Raw genomic sequence first — 22,432 nt, 5'->3', positions numbered from 1 at the left:
TTTTGTTTTTTTTTTTTTTGCCCAAAACACTTTAAAACATGTATATTACATATGTTATTTTTTTCAAAAAAAAAATGTCGGGAGGTTGGGTAAAAATGGGGGGAGATTTGAGTTTCCAGAGTTTCTTAAAATTTCGAGTATATAGTTTTCGTATATAAATATTTGGGTATATACGTTTTCGACCCCGGTTTTATAGAAATTTTTAGGTCTGGTGACTTTCGCCCCCGATCGGAAATCTCAAGCTTCGCCAGTGAGAGAGATGGGTGGTTGAAAGACAACTAAATTATGAGAACCATTTGAAAAATAAGTACCACATTTTACTATTTTACCCCTTGGACCCGCTTGATGATTTTTTTACGCAATTATATTTTCACAACTAATGCTAAAAACATAGGCTAGAATTCGATTCACCGATGAAATTATATGTATAGCTACAGTGTATTAGTTTACAATGTGTTACTTTTGTACTAATTTGTGAATATATCAACCTTTGGCTATCACCACGTAAAAACATCTTTACTAAATTGACCAGACGGCTAAAAAGTGGCCCACAGTTTTTCGATGTTTCTGAAACTTTTAAAGGCACTCATAATTAATCACTTGTCTTTGTTGCTTAGGGGAGTCCTCTTTCTTACACACATCCAATCAGGTTATGCCACGTCAACTCCCCTCACACCCTCAATTTGATGGCGGCACTCCCCTCTTAGGAGACTTGTTTTTTTATTCAAAAAAATAAATAAATAAAGAAAAATAATTGATTGGTTGTTACAAACTATGGGCCCACCATCTCCTCTCTTCTTGTGCGGTGACTCCTCCCCCAACCCCCTCCCCGATTTGGGTCCCCGCAGGGATGGCGGCGGTGTTCCCGCTCGGGGAATGGGGTCACCGATCCGCCTCCCCGCTGGTGCCCCGCTCATCCTAACAATTAGAAAGGGATAAAAAGAATGTTTGTCATTCTGATTGACTGTATAATTATTAGGGTTTGTACAAAAGTATTTATACTACCTAGAAATTTAGATAAACTACTATAAACTATAATCATCTACATTGTAACCAAACATAGTGTCTAATATACCCCTGCAAGCTAATGGTGGAGAGCGACCTGTAGCGTGGAACATAAAATTATAAATCTTTGTGTTGGCAATGGTTTGGTGAAGATATCTGCAATTTGATCACCTGTAGAATTAAATTGCACACATAGTTTTTCTTGAGCAACCTTTACACAAACAAAATGAAAATCAACTTCAACATATTTTGTTCAAGCCTGAAACATCGAATTAGCAATGAGATAGGTTGCACTAAGATTATCACACCAAAGATTTGGAGCAGAAGTTGTATCTGCCTCAAGTTTCTTCAGTATAGCCTCCAACCAAGTTAATCCGGCTACAATATTAGCTAGAGCTTTGTATTTAGATCTTGTAAATGGCCAAGATATTGTTTTATGTTTTTGTGCGGTCCAGCAATGAGGTTAGAACTCATGTATATAACAAATTCCTCGTGGATCGACGGTCATCGAGCCAGGACACCCTGCCCAATCAGTATCTAAGAAGGCACAGAGGGAAGTAAATCCTTCTCATTGAACATTTATATAAGCTTGAAGATAGGAACCTGAGTTGTGACGAATAAGCAACCCGTGATCAATTATGCCCTTTGAATATTAGAGTATGTGTTTGGTAGCAGACTAGTGCCTTTTTGAAGGAGCTCCATGTATTGGCACACTTTGTTTATAGCAAATGTAATGTTTGGTCTAGATAAAATGACTTATTGTAGAGCCCTAACCAGTTTATAGTATTTGATTAGATCTGTGATAAAAGAACTATCTCTAAGAGACAAGGATTGTGAGGTGCTTATAGGGGATGATACAGGTTTACAGTCTACAAAGTCAGCTCGTTGAAAGAGCTCAGATATGTACTTCTTTTGTAGCAAAAGAATAGTCTTGCATTGGGGAACAAGTTCAATCCCCAAATAGTGGTCAAGTGTACCAGGGTCTTTGACAGCAAAGGTTTGTGATCAATAATAGTGGTGTTGTTACCAACGAAAATGACGTAATCCACAAGGACAAGAATGTATAAAAGGGTTTTCCCATTATTGTAAGTGAAAAGGGAAGGATCGTTCTTGGATTAACGAAACCGTAAAGATTGAAGAGCATGTGAAAGACGGTGAAACCAAGCTCGTGGAGCTTGCTTGAGGCTGTATATCGACTTGTTTAACAGACAGACATGATCCAGATGTTTGAGATTAACTAGTTCTTGTGGCTAATTGAGGTAGATTGCTTAGTAAGATTACCATGTAAAAAGGCACTTTTGAACATCAAGCTGACGAAGTGGTCATTGCTTTGCAACCACAAGTGAGAGAACAACTCGAATGGTAGTGTACTTGACAACAGGATTGGAGGTTTTAATGCCAGGATGATTCCTAAACCCTTTAACCACAAGGCAAGCTTTGTAACATGTAAGAACACCATGTTAAAGTATCTTTATCATGTAAACCCACTAGAAATTAATAACGTTAGTTTTATGAACATGAGGGGGGAGATTCCAAGTACCATTCTTTATAATTGATGTAAATTCATTAGCCATGGTTTGACGCCATTCCAGATGTTGGTTTGTAATGGTAAAAGAAGTGGGTTCGACGGGAATTTATGAAGACACTAAGACATGATTAGCAAATGGGATTTGTCAAAGGTTGGGATGATATTGATGAGGAGGAGGATTGGGTGGAGGAGATTGTGAGTTGGATGAAGAAGTGGAAAGAGGAGAAACGGTAGGATGCAAAGGAGTGTTTGGTTGTGTAGGAGGAGTGTTTGGTTTTGTAGGAGGAGAGGGAAGAGGGAAGAGGCAGAGGGGTGATAAGAAATGTCTTCGGGTTAGAGAATGACATGTAACTGTTGGAAGAAGGACAAGTGGTAGGAATGTTTGGACTTGGAGTTTGAATAGGGAAGTTTTCTTCTAGAAATCTAACAATGTCTAGTAATATAGAGGCGATATGTTTTAGGATCAAGACATTGTAGCATGCTTGGGATTGTACCCAAGAAAGTCACAAGAGGTGGAACGCCAAACCATTTTGTGAGGAGTGTACGGTTGAAGATGTGGAAACCATTGGCAACCAAACACATGAAGGAAATAGTAGTTAGGATATCGGTGGAAGAGATGTTCGATGGGAGATTTGTTAGATAATGTGTGATAAGGCATGTGATTAATAAGATAGACAACAGTATCTAATGTAACAATGCCAAAGACGTTTAGGAACTGAGGGTTAGGCAAGAAAGGTAAGACCAGTTTCAACAACGCAGTGATGAAGACGTTTGACAAAATGGTTTTGCTCACTCGTGTGAGAAAATGATAACCGGTAAATGATTCCAAGAGATGTAAAAAAGCTGGTAAAAAACCAAATCACCATCCCACTGTTTGAACTTGTTTTACTTTGGTGTTAAATTGTCGTTCAACTATGTGAACAAAGTTAGTAAATGTGTTGCAAACATCAGATTTTGAGTAAATGAAAAAATCCACATATAATGGGAAAAATGATCAACACAAAGCATGAAATATCAATGGCCATCAGAGGACAAAACAGACGCAGGGCCCCAAACATCACAATATATAAAATCTAACCAAGTTAAGAGGCCATTTGTTGAAGAGCCAGAAGTTATTTGTGGGGACTGAGAAGTTGTAGTAGCAACAAAGGCATTAGTTGTTGTCACACCCCCAAAATCCACATGCAGAGTACCACCGCCTGGGGGCGTGACTGACCAGGATCCGGCCACCAATTATACTGAGCAATTTAATTAATAACATAAGTAGTGTTCACCAACCACAGGGTTAGCAAATATCATAACCAAAGTTCAGAAATTTTAGGTTCAAATAGTAGTTTAGGCAAGTAGCGGAAGCATAGATAAAATAGTTTAAAGCAAAGTTCATAGTTCAAGTTTATTTAGAACCCAACACATGGGTTAGACGACCACTACACATTCCCAAGCTGAAAGCTCCTGAGTCACTGGGTACCTGCAAAGCATGCAGTAGGGTATCAACATAATGTTGGCGAGTTCACGAGGTGTCAAGTTTTAGTTTTCGAAAACGTAAGTTGTTTAGATAAAGCATCTATAATCACGTTATGGGGAGCTACCCCATCTCTAAGCTCACTAAACTGTCGATACCGAAACTGTTGACGTAAAGTTGTTGTGCCCCGAGTCAATGTCTATCATCATTGACCAAGATGCAAGGTCTACTAGTTCACGCCCGATCCCCCCGGTCACGGTGTGAGGTTGTCAAACCTAATAGCGCTATCAACTAATAACCCGTTCGTCCCCGGCGATTAATCGGTACTGTAAGCAGGGACTTAATATGATAGAGTTTCGTTTAGTTTTGCTAGTTGTGATTTATAAATAATATCCAAACGTATCTCCCCTGGAGATAGTGAATTAAAAGTACCCATTCGTATTTTCCCCCAGAAGTATTAGTTTGGAAGTATTCTTCCTAAAGATGTCAGTTTGTCCGTGTCACTCCCTGGGACGCATGCTTTTAGTGTGTGAACTCACCTTGGGTTGCTCGGCAGACAGTTTACTTGGTCAAGTACGTTGGTCACCACGTCCTAACATGGTTACCAGTATAGGTCAGGTTTGGGTACAGGAAGATCACGTATATTTTGCACATAGCTAACACATAGCATGCATACAGTTACATGTTGAGTTATTGGGCCTGCTCTACTATTGGAACAGTCAAACAGTAACAACTAACACATAGTCTAGTCAACAGTCAGCCCAAAACAAAACACGTTGTGGCCCAATAACCAAGGCAAACAGCTCGGTCTAAACAAGGGGTCTCGACTCGAGATCATGCGGTCTCGAGTCGCAACCAAGGGGTCTCGAGTTATGGAGGGCTGGTCTCGAGTAGCAACCTCCGTTCTCGAGTGGTGTTTAAAATGAGTGGCAGCCTTGGAGATCTCGAGTTCAGTCTCGAGTCGAGATCAGGAGATCTCGAGTCGCAACCTCATAGGTCTCGAGTACATAAGATGTGCTGGTTGGTCTCGAGTTGCCATTTTTGATAGTCTCGAGTGGAAACCAAGGGTCTCGACTCCAACATCTGCTGATCCTAAAACGGTTGTACAGTGTACTTATCCAATAGAATTCCCATTTCATGTTATTATGTACTACCCAATGAAAATGCACAAACATGTTTCTTTGTGTAACAATTAACCAAAATGGATCAAACAACAAGTTTTTCAAATATTCGAGGCACATTCATATCATATTGATGTTGTTCATCACCAAGGTTCCCATCATAAGCAAACATGTTCATTTAAGCAAATATAACACCTAGTTCACATCATCATCCTCATTTCATCATTTATTCAACACGGTTCACCTTACACACATATGCATTTCATGGTCAAGAATCACATACACAAGGTATCAAAACCATTCAACATACACTTTACTTAAACAACAACCACAATATCAACTATACAAGAAGGACATGTTTAATATGCATATAACTTAACAAGCAAAGATATATGGTATTTCCATCTCTATATTGCAAGGAACCACTAACCAGTTAGATTTCAAGGGGTGAGAATATGAAGTAATCGATGAATAAGCCTCCAAATAAGATCCCAAGCTTGAACCGAGAGTCCTTGTTGTCACCGGTTTTGGTCCGAGAGAAAGGAGAGGAGAGGTGATGCTTGATTGTTAGGGTTTAAGGTTTTCTAGAGAGAGAGATGGAGTGAGGATGAAGTGAGAGAGAATGTAGAGGAGAGTGTGTGAAGGCTTTAGGTTTATATAGAAGGTGGTGCACCCTAAGTGGGTTTCCGAGTGGGCTAAGGAAGGTTGTGGCCCAACCGGCCCAGCTGTGCATGCTCCCAACCGGCCCAACTGTTTACTGTTTACTCGAGACCGGGTGGTCTCGAGTCGGGTTCATGGTCTCGGCTCACTACATACATATACATATATATATACATTATACGTACACATTATCAACACATAGCTCATCAAGATAATTCACACCTTTCATTTAATAATTTATTCATACACACTGCTAATACAAGAGGGTTACTCGAGAAAACCTAGAGTGTCACATTATCCCCAAGTTTTAAGAACTTTCGTCCCGAAAGTTAAGGCAGCCACTGTCAAGCTAGTATGAGTGAGAGCGTTTCAACGGGGTGTCACATCATCCCCCCGTTAGTTTGGAATTTCGTCCTGAAATTCGGTGGTAGCTTCAGAGCTGGGGGTTTCATTTGGGAACAGCTGGGGATACTTGTGCTTCATTTGGTCTTCCCGCTCCTAGGTAAACTCTGCGCCACGTCGCGAGTTCCAACGAACTCGCACGAGAAGTATCTGGCTACGTTTGAGGGTTTTGATCTATCGATCCGTGATCTCAATCGGTTTCTCAGTAAAGTGTAGTTGTTCGTCAAAAGTGAGTTCCTTGAAAGGAATGATGAGTGTCTCATCTGACAGACATTTCTTCAGATTAGACACATGAAAGACGTTGTGTACCGCGCTTAGTTCCTCCGGCAGGTTCAACCTATAAGCTACCTTACCGATCTTCTCGGTAATTTCGAACGGTCCAACATATCGCGGATTCAGCTTGCCCCGTTTTCCAAAACGAACCACACCCTTCCAGGGTGAGACTTTCAGTAGAACCCGGTCCCCGACCTGGAATTCTAGCGGTTTCCTACGCTTATCAGCGTAACTTTTCTGACGGTCACGAGCTGCCGCCATGCGTTGTCTGATCTGGGAAATCCTTTCCGTTGTGTCTACCACCAGTTCTGGGCCTGTGATCTGGCTGTCACCAACTTCCACCCAACAAAGAGGTGATCGGCATTTACAACCGTACAATGCCTCAAAGGGTGCTGTCTGAATGCTGGTGTGGTAGCTGTTATTATACGAGAATTCCACTAGCGGTAGTTGCTTCTCCCAACTCTTGCCAAAATCGATCACACATGCCCTAAGCATGTCTTCTAGGGTTTGGATGGTGTGTTCAGACTGCCCATCCGTTTGTGGATGATAAGCGGTGCTCATGTCTAATCGTGAGCCAAAGGATTTGTGCATAGCTTGCCACAACTCAGAAGTAAAGCGCGCGTCTCGATCGGAAATAATGGAGGTTGGCACTCCGTGCCTCGAAACCACTTCCTTTAAGTAAACGTCTGCCAAGGTAGAAAACTTGTCTGTTTCTTTAATAGCCAAAAAGTGTGCAGATTTAGTTAATCGATCTACTATCACCCAGATAGTGTCGTTTCCGCGTTGAGATCTAGGTTGGCCGGTAACGAAATCCAAGGAGATTTGCTCCCATTTCCATTTCGGGATCTCTGGTTGTTGGAATAGGCCCGCTGGTTTCTGATACTCAGTCTTGACTCTCGCACAAGTCAAACATTTGCTGACATATGTTGCTATGTGGGCTTTCATGCCCGGCCACCAATATGTAGTCTTTAAGTCGTGGTACATCTTATCCGAACCAGGATGTACTGAGTAACGGGACTTATGTGCTTCGTCCATCACGAGCTCGCGTAACTTTCCATAAAGGGGGACCCATATGCGCCCGGTTACATAGTAAGCGTCGTCTTCTTTTTGTTCTAACCGCTGCCTCGATCCTCGTAGGACTCAGCCCTGATGTTCTCTGGTTTCAATGCTTCAACCTGAGCACCTCGTATCTGAGTAGGGAGGTTAGACTGGATGGTAAGCCGTAGTGCTCGCACGCGCTTGGGTGTAGTATCCTTTCGGCTGAGGGCGTCTTCCACGACATTGGCTTTGCCTGGATGGTACTTGATTGCGCATTCGTAATCATTCAAGAGTTCGACCCATCGACGTTGTCGCATGTTTAATTCCTTTTGCTTGAAGATATGCTCGAGACTCCTGTGATCGTTGTAAATGGTGCACCTGGTACCGTATAGGTAATGTCTCCATATCTTGAGAGCAAAAATCACTGCTCCCAATTCCAAGTCGTGCGTAGTGTAGTTCCTTTCGTGAGTCTTAAGTTGCCGAGAAGCGTAAGCAATAACTTTCTCGCGTTGCATTAATACGCAACCGAGCCCATGAATAGACGCGTCGCAGTAAACCACAAAGTCGTCGGTACCTTCAGGTAACGAGAGAATAGGAGCACTACAGAGGTTATCCTTCAGCTTCTGAAATGCAGACTCCTGAGCTTCATTCCATTTGTAAGCAATACCCTTCTGAGTGAGAGTCGTGAGGGGCTGAGCAATCTTCGAAAATCCCTTGATAAATCTACGATAGTATCCTTCCAATCCCAAGAATTGGCGAACTTCGGTCGGAGTTTTAGGTGTAGGCCAGTTCTTTACAGAGTCGATCTTAGCTGGGTCGACGTGAATTTCGTCCTTATTGACCACGTGCCCAAGGAAATGGACTTCTCGAAGCCAGAAGTCACATTTCGAGAACTTGGCGTACAGTTGTTCATTGCGAAGGAGTTCGAGAATAAGACGCAGGTGTCGTTCATGCTCCTCTTGACTTTTCGAGTAGATCAGGATATCGTCGATAAACACAATTACGAATTTGTCGAGGTAAGGCTTGCACACTCGGTTCATGAGATCCATGAAAACCGCAGGCGCGTTAGTCATTCCAAAGGGCATGACAAGGAACTCGTAATGTCCATAACGAGTTCTGAACGCAGTTTTGGAGATGTCTTCATTATGGACTCTTAGCTGATGATAGCCTGATCGCAGGTCAATCTTAGAGTAGTAGCTCGATCCTTGCAACTGATCGAATAGATCGTCAATACGTGGGAGAGGGTAACGATTCTTGATGGTAACCTTGTTCAGCTCACGATAGTCGATGCACATTCGGAATGTGCCATCCTTCTTCTTGACAAAGAGTACCGGTGCTCCCCAAGGTGACGAACTAGGACGGATAAATCCTTTATCCAATAATTCTTGTAGTTGCGTAGAAAGTTCCTTCTGTTCTGCAGGGGCTAATCGATAAGGTGCTCGAGCTATAGGTGCCGCTCCGGGAGTTAGCTCGACTTGAAATTCGACCTGACGATGAGGAGGGAGTCCAGGCAGTTCTTCAGGAAATACCTCGGGGTAGTCGCGTACCACTGGAAAATCTTCAATCCTCTTTTCCTTTTCCTGTGTGTCGGTGACAAGTGCTAAGATACCGGTGTGCCCTTTTTGTAAACACTTCTGGGCTTTCAAGAACGAGATGATGCCTGTGACTTCTCCGCCTTTGTCACCTTGAACGATGAGGGGTTTTCCAGAACGGCGGGGGATGCGAACCATTTTCTCTTGACAGAGGATTTCAGCACGATGTTTGGATAACCAATCCATACCGACGACGACGTCGAAGCTTCCAAGATCGATAGGGAAAAGGTCGATGTTAAAGGTCTGACCAGACAATACTAGTTTGCAGTTACTGATGACGTGTGAGGCCTCGACGTTTCTACCATTCGCTAACTCGACTGTATGCTTAGAACTTAATATCGTAGGCAGGTGCTTAAGCTTCTTACTAATACATAGGGATACATAACTAGCATCGGCTCCAGAATCAAATAATACAGAAACATAACGATCATCGAGTAGGAACTTACCCGCCACGACGTTGGGATCATTCCTAGCTTCTCCAGCTCCAATCACAAATGCCCTTCCTCTTGCACCATTCCCAGCATTATTGTTGTTTTGATCGTTGTTTCCAGCTCCCTGGTTGTTGCCGTTCTGATTCAGCTGGGGGCAATTCCTCTTAATGTGTCCCTCAGCTCCACACTGGAAGCAACCCTTGACATTCCCATGATGTTGCTGCTGCTGTTGTTGGTTCTGCCCTGCGGGACGTGGACTCCTACAGTCCTTGGCCTCATGCCCCATCTTGTTACATCGCTGACACTGACCTTTCCCACAAGGCCCGCTGTGGTGTCGGTTGCACTTGTTGCACTTGGGGTGGTTCCCTCGATAGCCACCCTGTTGTTGAGGACCCTTGTTGTTTTCAGTTTTCCTTTGCTGAGATGGGACCTGAGTGGGGTTAGCATCCTTGTTTTGGTTTCCTTCCCACTTACGCTTGTTATCACTAGAAGTTCCAGCAGTAACACTGATCCTCTTGGGCAGCTTGCCCTGTTCCACAACCTGATCAGTGAGTTTGCGAGCAAGACGGACGACTGGCTGAATGGTGTTGAGGTTGGCTGCGGTCACATGGCTCCGGATTTCTGGGGCCAAACCCTTGATGTACAATTCGATCCTTCGATACATAGGTCGAGACATGTTTGGGCAAAGAGCAGCATAGTCGTTGGACTGTTTGGTGTATGTCTCGATCTCTGATCCAACCATCTTGAGCTCAAAGTACTCGTTTTCGAGCTTGTGGATGTCATCCCTATGACAATACTCTTCCTTAATCATGTCCTTGAAATCTTCCCACGCGGTAGCATTAGCAGTTTCCAAACCAAACATCTGAATTTGCGCCTTCCACCAGGAAAGCGCGTTTCCTTCAAGCGTACCAGTAGCAAACTTCACCCAATTTGCAGGGGGACACTCACAGACAGCAAATACAGCTTCGGCTTTCTCAATCCAGTGTAGAAGAACTATGGCACCCTCAGTGCTATTGAAAGGGAGAGGCTTGCAATCCATGAAGCTTTTGAAAGTACAAACGTGTGATTGCGCAGGCGCATGCTGACCTGTTGTGAGAAGCGAAGCGAATAGGTTTAGGGGTGAAAAGACGATGCGGCGGTAGGATCTAAACATCCTAAAATAACGAGTTTACCTCCAGGGTGAGCTGCGAAAGCTGCAGCCACCGTGTTAAGCAGGTTAGTGAATTGAGCCTGAGTCATGTTAATGTTTCCCCTTCCACGTCCAATCATTGTCTTCATAATCAGAAAACATAGTATGAGTGTGATGTCGTAATGTAGCAAGAATGAGATAGAAGAGGGAGGTGTATCTATCTAACTAGGCACACTAGTACGTATAGCAGAGCATAAATATAGAATAAGCAAGCAAGTAAGCACAAGTCCGAGCTATGAGGTCTAGTACGTTGAGTCCTGCAGTTGGAGTGTAGTGTCGTCACGAGTCACGGGTTATAGTCTGGTTTTTCTCAAAAAGACTCCCTTTTTAAAACCAAGTTCACTATAACCAATGGCTCTGATACCAATCTGTCACACCCCCAAAATCCACATGCGGAGTACCACCGCCTGGGGGCGTGACTGACCAGGATCCGGCCACTAATTATACTGAGCAATTTAATTAATAACATAAGTAGTGTTCACCAACCACAGGGTTAGCAAATATCATAACCAAAGTTCAGAAATTTTAGGTTCAAATAGTAGTTTAGGCAAGTAGCGGAAGCATAGACAAAACAGTTTAAAACAAAGTTCATAGTTCAAGTTTATTTAGAACCCAACACATGGGTTAGACGACCACTACACATTCCCAAGCTGCAAGCTCCTGAGTCACTGGGTACCTGCAAAGCATGCAGTAGGGTATCAACATAATGTTGGCGAGTTCACGAGGTGTCAAGTTTTAGTTTTCGAAAACGTAAGTTGTTTAGATAAAGCATCTATAATCACGTTATGGGGAGCTACCCCATCTGTAAGCTCACTAAACTATCGATACCGAAACTGTTGACGTAAAGTTGTTGTGCCCCGAGTCAATGTCTATCATCATTGACCAAGATGCAAGGTCTACTAGTTCACGCCCCATCCCCCCGGTCACGGTGTGAGGTTGTCAAACCTAATAGCGCTATCAACTAATAACCCGTTCGCCCCCGGCGATTAATCGGTACTGTAAGCAGGGACTTAATGTGATAGAGTTTCGTTTAGTTTTGCTAGTTGTGATTTCTAAATAATATCCAAACGTATCTCCCCCGGAGATAGTGAATTAAAAGTACCCATTCGTATTTTCCCCCGGAAGTATTAGTTTGGAAGTATTCTTCCTAAAGATGTCAGTTTGTCCGTGTCCCTCCCTGGGATGCATGCTTTTAGTGTGTGAACTCACCTTGGGTTACTCGGCAGACAGTTTACTTGGTCAAGTACGTTGGTCACCACGTCCTAACATGGTTACCAGTATAGGTCAGGTTTGGGTACAGGAAGATCACGTATATTTTGCACATAGCTAACACATAGCATGCATACAGTTACATGTTGAGTTATTGGGCCTGCTCTACTATTGGAACAATCAAACAGTAACAACTAACACATAGTCTAGTCAACAGTCAGCCCAAAACAAAACACGTTGTGGCCCAATAACCAAGGCAAACAGCCCGGTCTAAACAAGGGGTCTCGACTCGAGATCATGCGGTCTCGAGTCGCAACCAAGGGGTCTCGAGTTATGGAGGGCTGGTCTCGAGTAGCAACCTCCGTTCTCGAGTGGTGTTTAAAATGAGTGGCAGCCTTGGAGATCTCGAGTTCAGTCTCGAGTCGAGATCAGGAGATCTCGAGTCGCAACCTCATAGGTCTCGAGTACATAAGATGTGCTGGTTGGTCTCGAGTTGCCATTTTTGATAGTCTCGAGTCGAGACCAAGGGTCTCGACTCCAACATCTGCTGATCCTAAAACGGTTGTACAGTGTACTTATCCAATAGAATTCCCATTTCATGTTATTATGTACTACCCAATGAAAATGCACAAACATGTTTCTTTGTGTAACAATTAACCAAAATGGATCAAACAACAAGTTTTTCAAATATTCGAGGCACATTCATATCATATTCATGTTGTTCATCACCAAGGTTCCCATCATAAGCAAACATGTTCATTTAAGCAAATATAACACCTAGTTCACATCATCATCCTCATTTCATCATTTATTCAACACGGTTCACCTTACACACATATGCATTTCATGGTCAAGAATCACATACACAAGGTATCAAAACCATTCAACATACACTTTACTTAAACAACAACCACAATATCAACTATACAAGAAGGACATGTTTAATATGCATATAACTTAACAAGCAAACATATATGGTATTTCCATCTCTATATTGCAAGGAACCACTAACCGGTTAGATTTCAAGGGGTGAGAATATGAAGTAATCGGTGAATAAGCCTCCAAATAAGATTCCAAGCTTGAACCGAGAGTCCTTGTTGTCACCGGTTTTGGTCCGAGAGAAAGGAGAGGAGAGGTGATGCTTGATTGTTAGGGTTTAAGGTTTTCTAGAGAGAGAGAGGGAGTGAGGATGAAGTGAGAGAGAGTGTAGAGGAGAGTGTGTGAAGGCTTTAGGTTTATATAGAAGGTGGTGCACCCTAAGTGGGTTTCCGAGTGGGCTAAGGAAGGTTGTGGCCCAACCGGCCCAGCTGTGCATGCTCCCAATCGGCCCAACTGTTTATTGTTTACTCGGGACCGGGTGGTCTCGAGTCGGGTTCATGGTCTCGGCTCACTGCATACATATACATATATATATACACATTATACGTACACATTATCAACACATAGCTCATCAAGATAATTCACACCTTTCATTTAATAATTTATTCATACACACTGCTAATACAAGAGGGTTACTCGGGAAAACCTAGAGTGTCACAGTTGTAGCTTGTTGTGGAGGCTTTGTTACCATCTAGTCATGATTACATAGAAGACCATAAATCTCACTGAATGTAAGAGGAGATAAGCAGGTAAGTAGACTGGATTTGAGATCACAGTATTCCTCACGAATACAAGAGATGACATAAAGAACAAGATCCTTATCCTGAATTGGCTTACCAATGTTGGCTAGATCACTAGCATATCCTCATGCATGACTTAAGTAGGCAAGAATTGTTTCATCTGCTTTCACTTGAAACTTAAGAAGTTGTGGCTTAAGTGTGTATTCCTAAAAAGTCGTGTGCGGAGCATAGACCCGTCCAATAGATAACCAAAGTTCACGAGTTGTTATGCCCTGAACATGAGAAAATAAGGCTCCTGAAACTGTAGAGTTCACAACCAGACATACATGGGCATTATTGGCAATCCATGTGATAAAATTAGGATTTCTAGTGGTGGTATCAAAAGCGTCTCCAGTTGCTAAGTATTGAGAGGGGCAAGGAATTAAGTCATGAATGGAACCAAAAAGATTATTTGTAATGAGAAATGACTCAATCATTGTTATCCAGTAGCCATTGTTTGTGGGGGAAAGAGTGAAGACAAACTTGTGAGGGTTGTGTGACGCCTTCTCAGTGGGTGTAGAAGCAGTGAGTTACCATAGTGTTGTGACTAGGCTTTGTGAAAAACAAGGTTTGCAGAAACTAATGTAGCGAATACTATAGCAAAAAACTACTATTGCGTAAACTACTTTTATGAAAACTACTGTCTGCGAAAAGTTTAGAAATGAAACCCTAGACGGCAGCCGAGTGTTGTGATGTAACAAGCAATGAAACCAAAAGAGAGTGATCCAATGAGCGACCAAAAACGACCCAATGATCGATGTGATCTGGTGGGATAAGCAAAGGCGAAACTATAGTGTTACAAGGGGTAACCTCGGTTTCCCCTTAACGCTCCGACGGTAGTGTAAATTTAAGAAAAATTTAACCTTTTTCAATTTTGTTACCCTATGCGGATTTTTTGGATCCGCCACTAGGGATAAGGCTCCGAGTAGAGGAGCTTTGTGTGCTTCGATGTCGTCCTGATGGTTGCGACCGTAATCTAGAGATTGTGGAAGGAAAAAGGTAAAAAGATCCTTTCGTGGCTCTGATACCAAATTACCAAGGACAAACAAAATATTTATGATTGTGTTGATTGATGATGATTAGGGTTTGTACAAGAGTACTTATATCTAGGACTCTAAATAAACTACCCTAGACCATAACATTTACGTTGGGACCAAACATATAGTGTCAAATACTAACTACATATAATGGAAGAAAGCAGAGTATATGGTTACATAATCGCCTCATGTATAGTGCACGTATTTATGTGATCTTTCGCAACTTTCTATTTAAAATTGGTTCGTTATGATTGTCTTTGACTCTTTGTGTGCGCGTATAAATGTTATCTATTACAACCGCTTGTTATCCGTCATACACGTTATATGGCTTAGTTGTTAGTTTCTTTTGGTGCATGACATGTTGAAAAGGCTATCTGGAGGACATTGAGTAGAGCTAGTATTCAAGAATATTTTTATTTAACTAATACAATATCAACATAATAAAGTATTTGTAACTCCTAATTTTAAATTAGGATGGCTTTTAACATTTATGGAATTAGGATTTGTGATCATGGCACGTCAATCATTAGGGTTCCACATACACATATATTACGATGGGTGTTGTAAAAGATGAACGACTTTTATTTGTATACCAACTCACTTGCCATGTCACAGAGGTCGTATGGGTTATACATGCCATATGATAGGATGAGAAAATATCTTATACAAGCCATATGAGTTTGTCAATGATCACATCAATCATTTATTTGTCAGTCAAAACATGTTACATGTGGAATGATTTGACCCTCGTACTACCCATATGACCATTTTCGCCACATATCATACGACCCATATGCCCATTTTTTCCATGGACCTATATAGGTCATACCGTCCACATGACACATTACAAGTGTTTGAATATAGTAACTATACTATGAAGAAACTTACAATATTGTCGTATATTAATTTTTTGTCAACGGATAGAGACAACAATAAAAAGAAAGAATGTTAAATCATTATTAAGAAGTAAATAATATTGTTACATATTAAATAATTTGGTGATTTATTTACATTGTGAGATTCATATTCAAACATGAATTGTGTTTGAAATGCCTTAATATATATTATTTCTAAAAGGTGACACCAAATTAAATAAGAAGTCATAAACCGAACCAAGTGTGTCACCAATTCTATCTGCAAAGAGACATAAGAAGTTAGACAATAAATTGAAGGAATTTATATAGGCAAACAAAATTAAGATTTTAATAGACGGACCGGACCTAATAGCGAGGTTGGGTTACTATTGTCACGAAAATAATCTTGTCGAAATGTGGAGCTCGCGAAAGGTCTAAAAGGCCATAAGGTGATTAATTGTTCTAACCCGCGATTCATGTTGATATTGTTTTCAAAATCTCGTCTTGGAAACGCGTCTTCATAATGTTCCTGTTCGTTGTTGTTTGAGAGGCCTTGTATCTTATAACGACAAACCGGGCATGTATCATGGATGCTTAACCATGGGATGATACAATCAGAATGATAGAAATGCTTACAAGGTAGTTCCTTTACTTCTCCTCCAACCTCAAACTCGTCTTTGCAAACCGGGCAATGAGAGTCGTTAACCAAATGAGATGGAGTTAGACTTACAAGTGGCAAAGCATCGATGACCGAAGTTCGTGCTTGTGGCGGTCGTGGGCTTTCTTCTTCTTCATTATTAGCTTCAAAAGCCGCTTGTTGTTGATTAAGAGACCCAACACCTAAAAGTGTCGGTTGAGAGCCTGTAACTTGGAAAATAAAATTCGAATCTAGACTTTGTTCAGATTCAGTATCAGTATTACGGCCTAATGGACCAATAAATGGTGGTTGAAGCTCTGGCGGGTCAAATAGATAAGTCAAGTTTTCTATTAACTGCGAGGCTAAAGACGGTTCTATGTTTGCGATATTGGTTACCAACCTAGTTCCTTGCATGTCAAGCTCATTGGGAACGATGCCTAAACATCGCGGACAAACATTTTGAGGTAGGTTATTTGAGTTGGATCTAAATGTTCTTTCACAACGTCGACACCAATAGTAATGATAAGTTCTCATTCTTTGGTTCCTATTGACGCTAACTCGACGACGAGGTAGCAATGACATGATTGGAAGGAGGAGTGTGTGGAGAAAGTTGTGAAATGAGAGAGATGTGATGGAAATGTATTTATAGGGTGTGTTTTAAGAAAACATAAATGATAAGGGATGACTTCAATAAGCCCAAAAGTCTTAGGATTCTTAACTTGTGATGGTTTTCTTTTGCCTAGTTTGGATGTTATGTGGCCTTCTCAATAAAGTTTAGTATGTTTGAGCAAGTCAAACTGTCAAAGTTGGTTTTTGGGGCAAACAAATATAATTCAAATGTATTTAAAGTTGATTTCATTATAATATGAATTAAAATTACACATTCTATGGGATGTTAAAATCATTATTTAATTCGAGCTCGATGAAACTATTTTAATTCATCTAAACTAATGTATAGAGAGAAAAAATAAAATAAAATCCAAAATACAATCAGTCATGTTAACTTTTTAAAATTACATTTATGTTATTTGTTTTGTTGGTAAATTAATCAACCAATGAGGTGGTGGTCAATCGACAAAGACAAAACCTTTAAACACCTTGGAAGAGGGGGAGGTCTTGGGTTCAAGTCTACAGACGAAACAAATAAAAGAAATTTGCCGTTCAAAAAAAAATTAATGACAGTGGCTTACTTAGGTGTCTAGGGCCGTACTAGCTACCGGCCAAATTGACAGCTAAGTAGCGTTTGTATATGGAAAAATTACAAAACTAGTCATTGACCACACCCTCTCTCAAAACTAGCCACCTCATGCGTCTTTGGAGCGACCTTTCAAGCACGGGATGCGTCTTTAGAGCGACGTCACTTACAAAAGAGGCACCGAACATCATTTTAAAACCAGAAAAATCCAGATTACAAACCACAAGAACCGACTCTGAAGTTTAAAAAGTGAAACAAAATTGCAGCCATGTTTTATTAAAAAAAATCATCAAAAATCTGCCAAGAACAGTAGAATGAAGACAGAAGAATGAGCGACAAAAAAAGGGATTCTGGTGCGGTTACAAGAGGAAGAACCAGATTGTTCAACTGCTGTTCAGCTGCAAACCACTGGAAAGAAAGAAGGGTAGCAGTTGCTTCTGTTTGGGTGGCACAGACAACAAAGATCACAGGAGCAGCCTTTGCTGCTTGGCTGGCTGTGAAGAGGGAAGAAAAAGAACAAAAGGATCGAGTTTAGCAGCTGCCTAAGTCCTAGAAGGAGAAGAAAGTAAAAAAAAAAAAAAAAAAAATCAAAGTGCAACACAATCTAAATGAAAAGAGAGATTAATCAGAAACACAAGATCAAAGCAGATATAAAAGATCTTACTAGCACCGCAACAACAATCAATGTCGGCCACTCGGCCTCTTTAATTTTTTAGTTTTATCTTTCGCGTCCATATTTGTTTCAAGCTAAACATCAAATCAAAACCGACATTTAGCTCGAGGAGGCATGTTATAGTGATCATGTAGTGGGCAAACATCAATTTCACTATCTTAAACCTTCACCCTTTGAATTAGATAAGTTCTAAAGCAATATAGAGTTTGTATATTCCAATAGATGTTAATTTATATAAAGAAAAAAATTTGAAACTTTATTGCATTTTTAAGTTACAAAGGTGAAATTTGAGTTACAAATTCACTCAGTTGTGTTAATAGATAAAAAACGAATTTTGCCTGCATTTTAGGCATTTGCTTCTTTTTTCGCTAGTAACTTTTTAACTAATCATATATGCGAAAAATTACTAAATATGCTGATGTTGAAGCAGTAACTCATTCAGCAGTAAAATTTAACTTTTGAATTATGTTTGTTAGGTAACTGGAATCATGAAATAACATTAAAATCTCAAAATAATAAGGTCAATATATCTCATCATTACATATTTGAACTTTTTTTCTTCAAAAATTAAAATGATTTAAATTCAGTATACTAACCTTCAAAATCTGTTTTGTATCAATTTAAACATGTTTACAATAATCAATGAGTATCCTAAAGACCTAAACTGCCGGACCACATAGGCTAATGTCAGTAATCAGTATGCTTTACTTGATTAGAACACTATCAATACACTTTTGTGATATTTGATTTATGATGTAGCAAATACATTGTTTGATCAGTTCATATTGAAGGATATAGACACTGTAGTTGTTTAACATATACATCTATACCGTTTATCGGCATTTCAAGCCATTTAATCGACACTGTAATTTCAACAAAACCAACATACTAGCAAAACTGCCAACACAAAAACATTTGAACACAATGTAAAAAAGTCAAAAACACCATAGTTGAAAACTTAGATGTCGATTTTGCTAGCTTCTGTTACCCGAAATGGCATTTTTGCAATTTTCACAAGTATGTTGGTTGTTTTGAATTGAAGTGTCATGCACAATTATATGCAGAAGGCATTTCATACTCTTAATCTGGTACCTCATTAAGTCTGACCGGAATCACGAGCTAACTGTCAAGTTATCTTCCTGAACCAAATCCTCAACCGGGTTTGATGCAGCCCAAACAGCCGCATCCATGTATCCAAGCTCGTAAAGGTTATCAAGAATTGAATCGGCTGCTGGTTCCAATGCCCAATTGAAAAGCTGTATTAATAAAAATTTATGTGTTAATTATGATTACAAAAACAATATCAATGGGTTTAATATTATAATAATGTTAAAAAGAATCATGTACCTCTCTAGGGCTGGCCCGGTTTTCAGGATTACAATCGGGGCTAATCCCAATGTCTTCCAATCCCAAACGCTCCGCAGGAAAAGCACACACACGGACCTGTAATTACCGATATATGTTTAACACTAAAAGAATAATAAAAAAGATTCTGACAATAAAGAAAAATGAATCAAGTTTACCGTTCGGGCAGCAGATGTTGGTGGCATAAACAAAGTCAAACCACCATCTACACAGAGTCGGTTTCTGAACAAGATTGCCGGTCTTGGAGCAAGATATCTTCACAAGATACGATTCTTTTAGTACTTATGATGTCATAAAAGTAAAGACCGGTGAATAGATTGTACAGGATATTACCCAGGAATGAATGAAGATGTAATTACTGCATTTATGAGATCTTCCCTGGAATCAAATTGATCAACCAGTAAACCTCTAGGCCTCCATAGAATTTGTGTTACAGCAACTACATTCGTCATAAAAATCAGTATTTAAAAAAATGTTAATAATTTGCATTCTCTAGAAGGAAAGCTTTATGCTCACCTCTAACCCGCCCATTAGACCTTATATGAGCATCATCAGGTAGAAATTGTTCAAGAACATCTCTGAGAACAGCCTGGACATAGAAGCAATTATTTACTTATTTATATACGAAATTCAAAAACTGGAAAAAGAAGGGTTGATCACGTCACCAACCCGTTTTGCCTGCGCATAGAAATGACTTGTTTTGACCCATTATCCAACCCACCCAGCCGTTTGTTTACCACCTTTGAAACACAAATTGAGAAATATACCCCAAGACGAAATGCAGTCCCTCTACTTCGGCAATCTTGCGCCAAAACTTTTGTAGCTTCTAAAGCCTCTTCCATGCTTGCTCCTGATGCAACTACTGCACATACTATCGCACCAGCTGATGAACCAGCCAAGGGCGTTGTATCCTGATTCAACCAACTATTATCATTACTTGCAGGGGAAAAAGAAGAATGTACAGCTTTCATAACAATAGCAGCTTTTTTTAACTATAGAAGGCTATAAAATTAAAAAAGTAGAGTATAATTTTCTTTAATTACGTCAAATACACACACGCCTGTTCATGTCTCTACTCAGACTCGAGTCCACAACCTTATGGTTCATGCATTTGAGTAAATATATTGAATGCCAATGAGCCAAAGACCTCATGACATCATACGATCATGGTGATGTATGTTCAGTTATATTATGAGTGCAAATAGTGATTCCTAAGCCACATGTCCAAGTAATTTGGCCCCTCATACCAACCAATACAGTCTGTTTTGCTCACAAATTTGTTTTTGGTTGCTCAAAACACCGGAGATATCTAAGGTCGCGCATGCATTATGAGTTCAACATTTCTCCTATCCACAACCGACTTGAGATTCGCGAATGCGTTAACAAACAATATGTAGCAAACCTCCCTCAATTTTAACTTAACTTCCCATCAAAATGGTGTCAATGTTGCTAAAATGCACACGCAATCCAAATTACACAAAACTATTTCCTACAAAAAGACTATTCTAACATAATCAAACACCAAAAACCCTAACCAATACCCACAAAACCACTAATTACAAACAATCACTTAATCATTACATCTACAACCAAACAAATTTAATGAAATTCAACACACCTTAATGTAACCTTTCTCAATTAGAAACTTAGCAACACCAAGATGATAAGGAAACAACAATCCGGCAGCCGAAAAACTAAACCCGGGGCTCGTAACCGCCTTCCGTCTTCTCTCCGCTTCCACATCCTTCAACCTCTGCTCCCACACCACATCTCCGTCATCCACCACCGCCGCCACCACCTCCTCCTCCTCATCCACCTTCTTCCTCCGCCACCTCTTCCAAAACTCCGATTCCTTTTTACCGTTCAATTCCTCACCAAACATCGTAACCTTCTCCTCTGAATCCAGCCGCTGCTCCATCGCATTGCTGGTTTTGATAATCCGAGATGCGATTCCGAGAAAGAGCTCTCCGGTGGCCACCGCGAAGGAGCGGTTGGTGGATTGTGGTGGTTGATCGGAGGCGGTGAGGTTGTTGTGGTCTTTGGAGGTGGATTTGGAGTGGAATTGGGGGATTGGAGGGTGGCGGAAGGGTGGGGCGAGGTGGTGGTGGTGGTGGTTTGGGTTAGGGTTGAAGAATGGACGGTGGAAGAGGGCGGAAGTTGTCATCGGGGAAGGTGGCGTACGGTGGTGGTGGTGGTGGTTAGAAATGAATCTTTGGACGGGAGTTTTTGTGTATAGATTCATTGTTTTTTGTGTATAGATTCATTTATTTTTTATTATAATATAATAATATAATACATATTTTTTTTGAACGGCAATAATATAATATAATATGAAGTGAATGAATGTGAAAGGGTTCAGTTTATGATGTGACGTAATCAGTTACAAAATTTGTATCATATTTCCTTTAAAAAAAACATCACCTTTGATTTAAAGGAATATTAAAAGTATTTGATAGGTAAGAAAATCTATTATCTATAATAAATAAAATTTATTTGGGTCACGTGTCACTTAATTAGGGCATCTTCAGTTCTCTTTTCCCACCCAACAGTACCACTGCCCTTTTCCTTATATAATCTCTCTTCTCACCTCTCCTCTTTCTTTACAAATGCTCAGGGTTCCTTCTCTCTCTATATTCCGGCGATTCAAATTCAAATTTCACAAACCCTGCAAACCTTAATCTTCTTGCAGACGCCACCATAAAATCTTCTTTTGTTCATCGATTACTTCATCAAAAGGTTTGTTCTTCTTTTTTTTAGTTGAAATACTTTCATCATTTCCTCTTATTTACAATAATCCTAATTTCTACTCATAATCTAATCATATGGTTCCAGGGTTGTTGTCATCGATTGTCATCAAAGTTTAAATCAGCTTAGCTGCGTATAGATTCCTGCCATAAGCTGGTATGTTTGAATATGTTCAGAAATAAGCGTTTTTTTCTTAATGGTGATGATATGACTATAACATCTGTTGATTATTGATGTTTGAGTATGTTCAGCGATTATTCTTTCTAAAATTAGGGTTTCATTTCCAGTTCTCGAGGTATTATCTGTTTGTAACAGCAGTGGTTCAGCATCTACAGTGTATTCAACATCAGTTGTTTGC

General features: G+C 40.5%; 2 protein-coding genes across 4 annotated transcripts; both read right to left on the bottom strand.

Annotated features, from left to right (window-relative positions):
- Positions 1 to 15,538: 15,538 nt before the first annotated feature.
- Positions 15,539 to 21,626, bottom strand: LOC110890006 (patatin-like phospholipase domain-containing protein 4). 3 transcript variants are annotated; one of them, XR_004871322.1, is made up of 9 exons: positions 20,948 to 21,625; positions 20,097 to 20,240; positions 19,846 to 19,918; positions 19,663 to 19,768; positions 19,488 to 19,584; positions 19,312 to 19,407; positions 19,057 to 19,220; positions 15,826 to 17,785; positions 15,539 to 15,739 (listed from the first exon to the last, which is right to left on the bottom strand). XR_004871322.1 is itself a non-coding variant. In XM_035979296.1 (8 exons), the coding sequence occupies exons 1-7, from the start codon at positions 21,569 to 21,571 to the stop codon at positions 19,077 to 19,079; spliced, it is 1,284 nt and encodes a 427-aa protein (XP_035835189.1). In that variant the 5' UTR covers positions 21,572 to 21,625; the 3' UTR covers positions 15,545 to 15,739; positions 19,057 to 19,076. The 3 variants fall into 3 exon arrangements, 2 of the variants coding, with proteins under 2 accessions (XP_035835189.1, XP_021993270.1); XM_035979296.1 differs by lacking the exon at positions 15,826 to 17,785 and having other exon boundaries at positions 15,545 to 15,739; XM_022137578.2 differs by lacking the exons at positions 15,539 to 15,739; positions 15,826 to 17,785 and having other exon boundaries at positions 18,673 to 19,220; positions 20,948 to 21,626.
- On the bottom strand, positions 15,736 to 16,510 carry LOC110890007 (E3 ubiquitin-protein ligase RZF1-like). Its single transcript, XM_035979894.1, has 2 exons — positions 15,927 to 16,510; positions 15,736 to 15,739 (listed from the first exon to the last, which is right to left on the bottom strand). Exons 1-2 carry the CDS (start codon positions 16,508 to 16,510, stop codon positions 15,736 to 15,738), a joined length of 588 nt encoding a protein of 195 aa, XP_035835787.1.
- Positions 21,627 to 22,432: the final 806 nt, after the last annotated feature.

This window comes from Helianthus annuus, chromosome 11 (genome assembly GCF_002127325.2).
Source record: "Helianthus annuus cultivar XRQ/B chromosome 11, HanXRQr2.0-SUNRISE, whole genome shotgun sequence".
In the NCBI taxonomy this organism is placed as follows: Eukaryota; Viridiplantae; Streptophyta; class Magnoliopsida; order Asterales; family Asteraceae; genus Helianthus; species Helianthus annuus.
This window is presented reverse-complemented; position numbering and strand designations above follow the sequence as displayed.

Excerpts from the sequence above, each read along its gene's own strand:
- LOC110890007 (XM_035979894.1), bottom strand. The coding sequence starts at position 16,510 with ATGCAAGGAACTAGGTTGGTAACCAATATCGCAAACATAGAACCGTCT.
- LOC110890006 (XM_022137578.2), bottom strand. The coding sequence starts at position 21,571 with ATGAATCTATACACAAAAACTCCCGTCCAAAGATTCATTTCTAACCAC. Across the intron at positions 20,241-20,947 it reads TTGAGAAAGGTTACATTAAG|GATACAACGCCCTTGGCTGG; the intron begins GTGTGTTGAATT and ends TGGTTGAATCAG. Across the intron at positions 19,769-19,845 it reads GTCTAATGGGCGGGTTAGAG|TTGCTGTAACACAAATTCTA; the intron begins GTGAGCATAAAG and ends TGACGAATGTAG.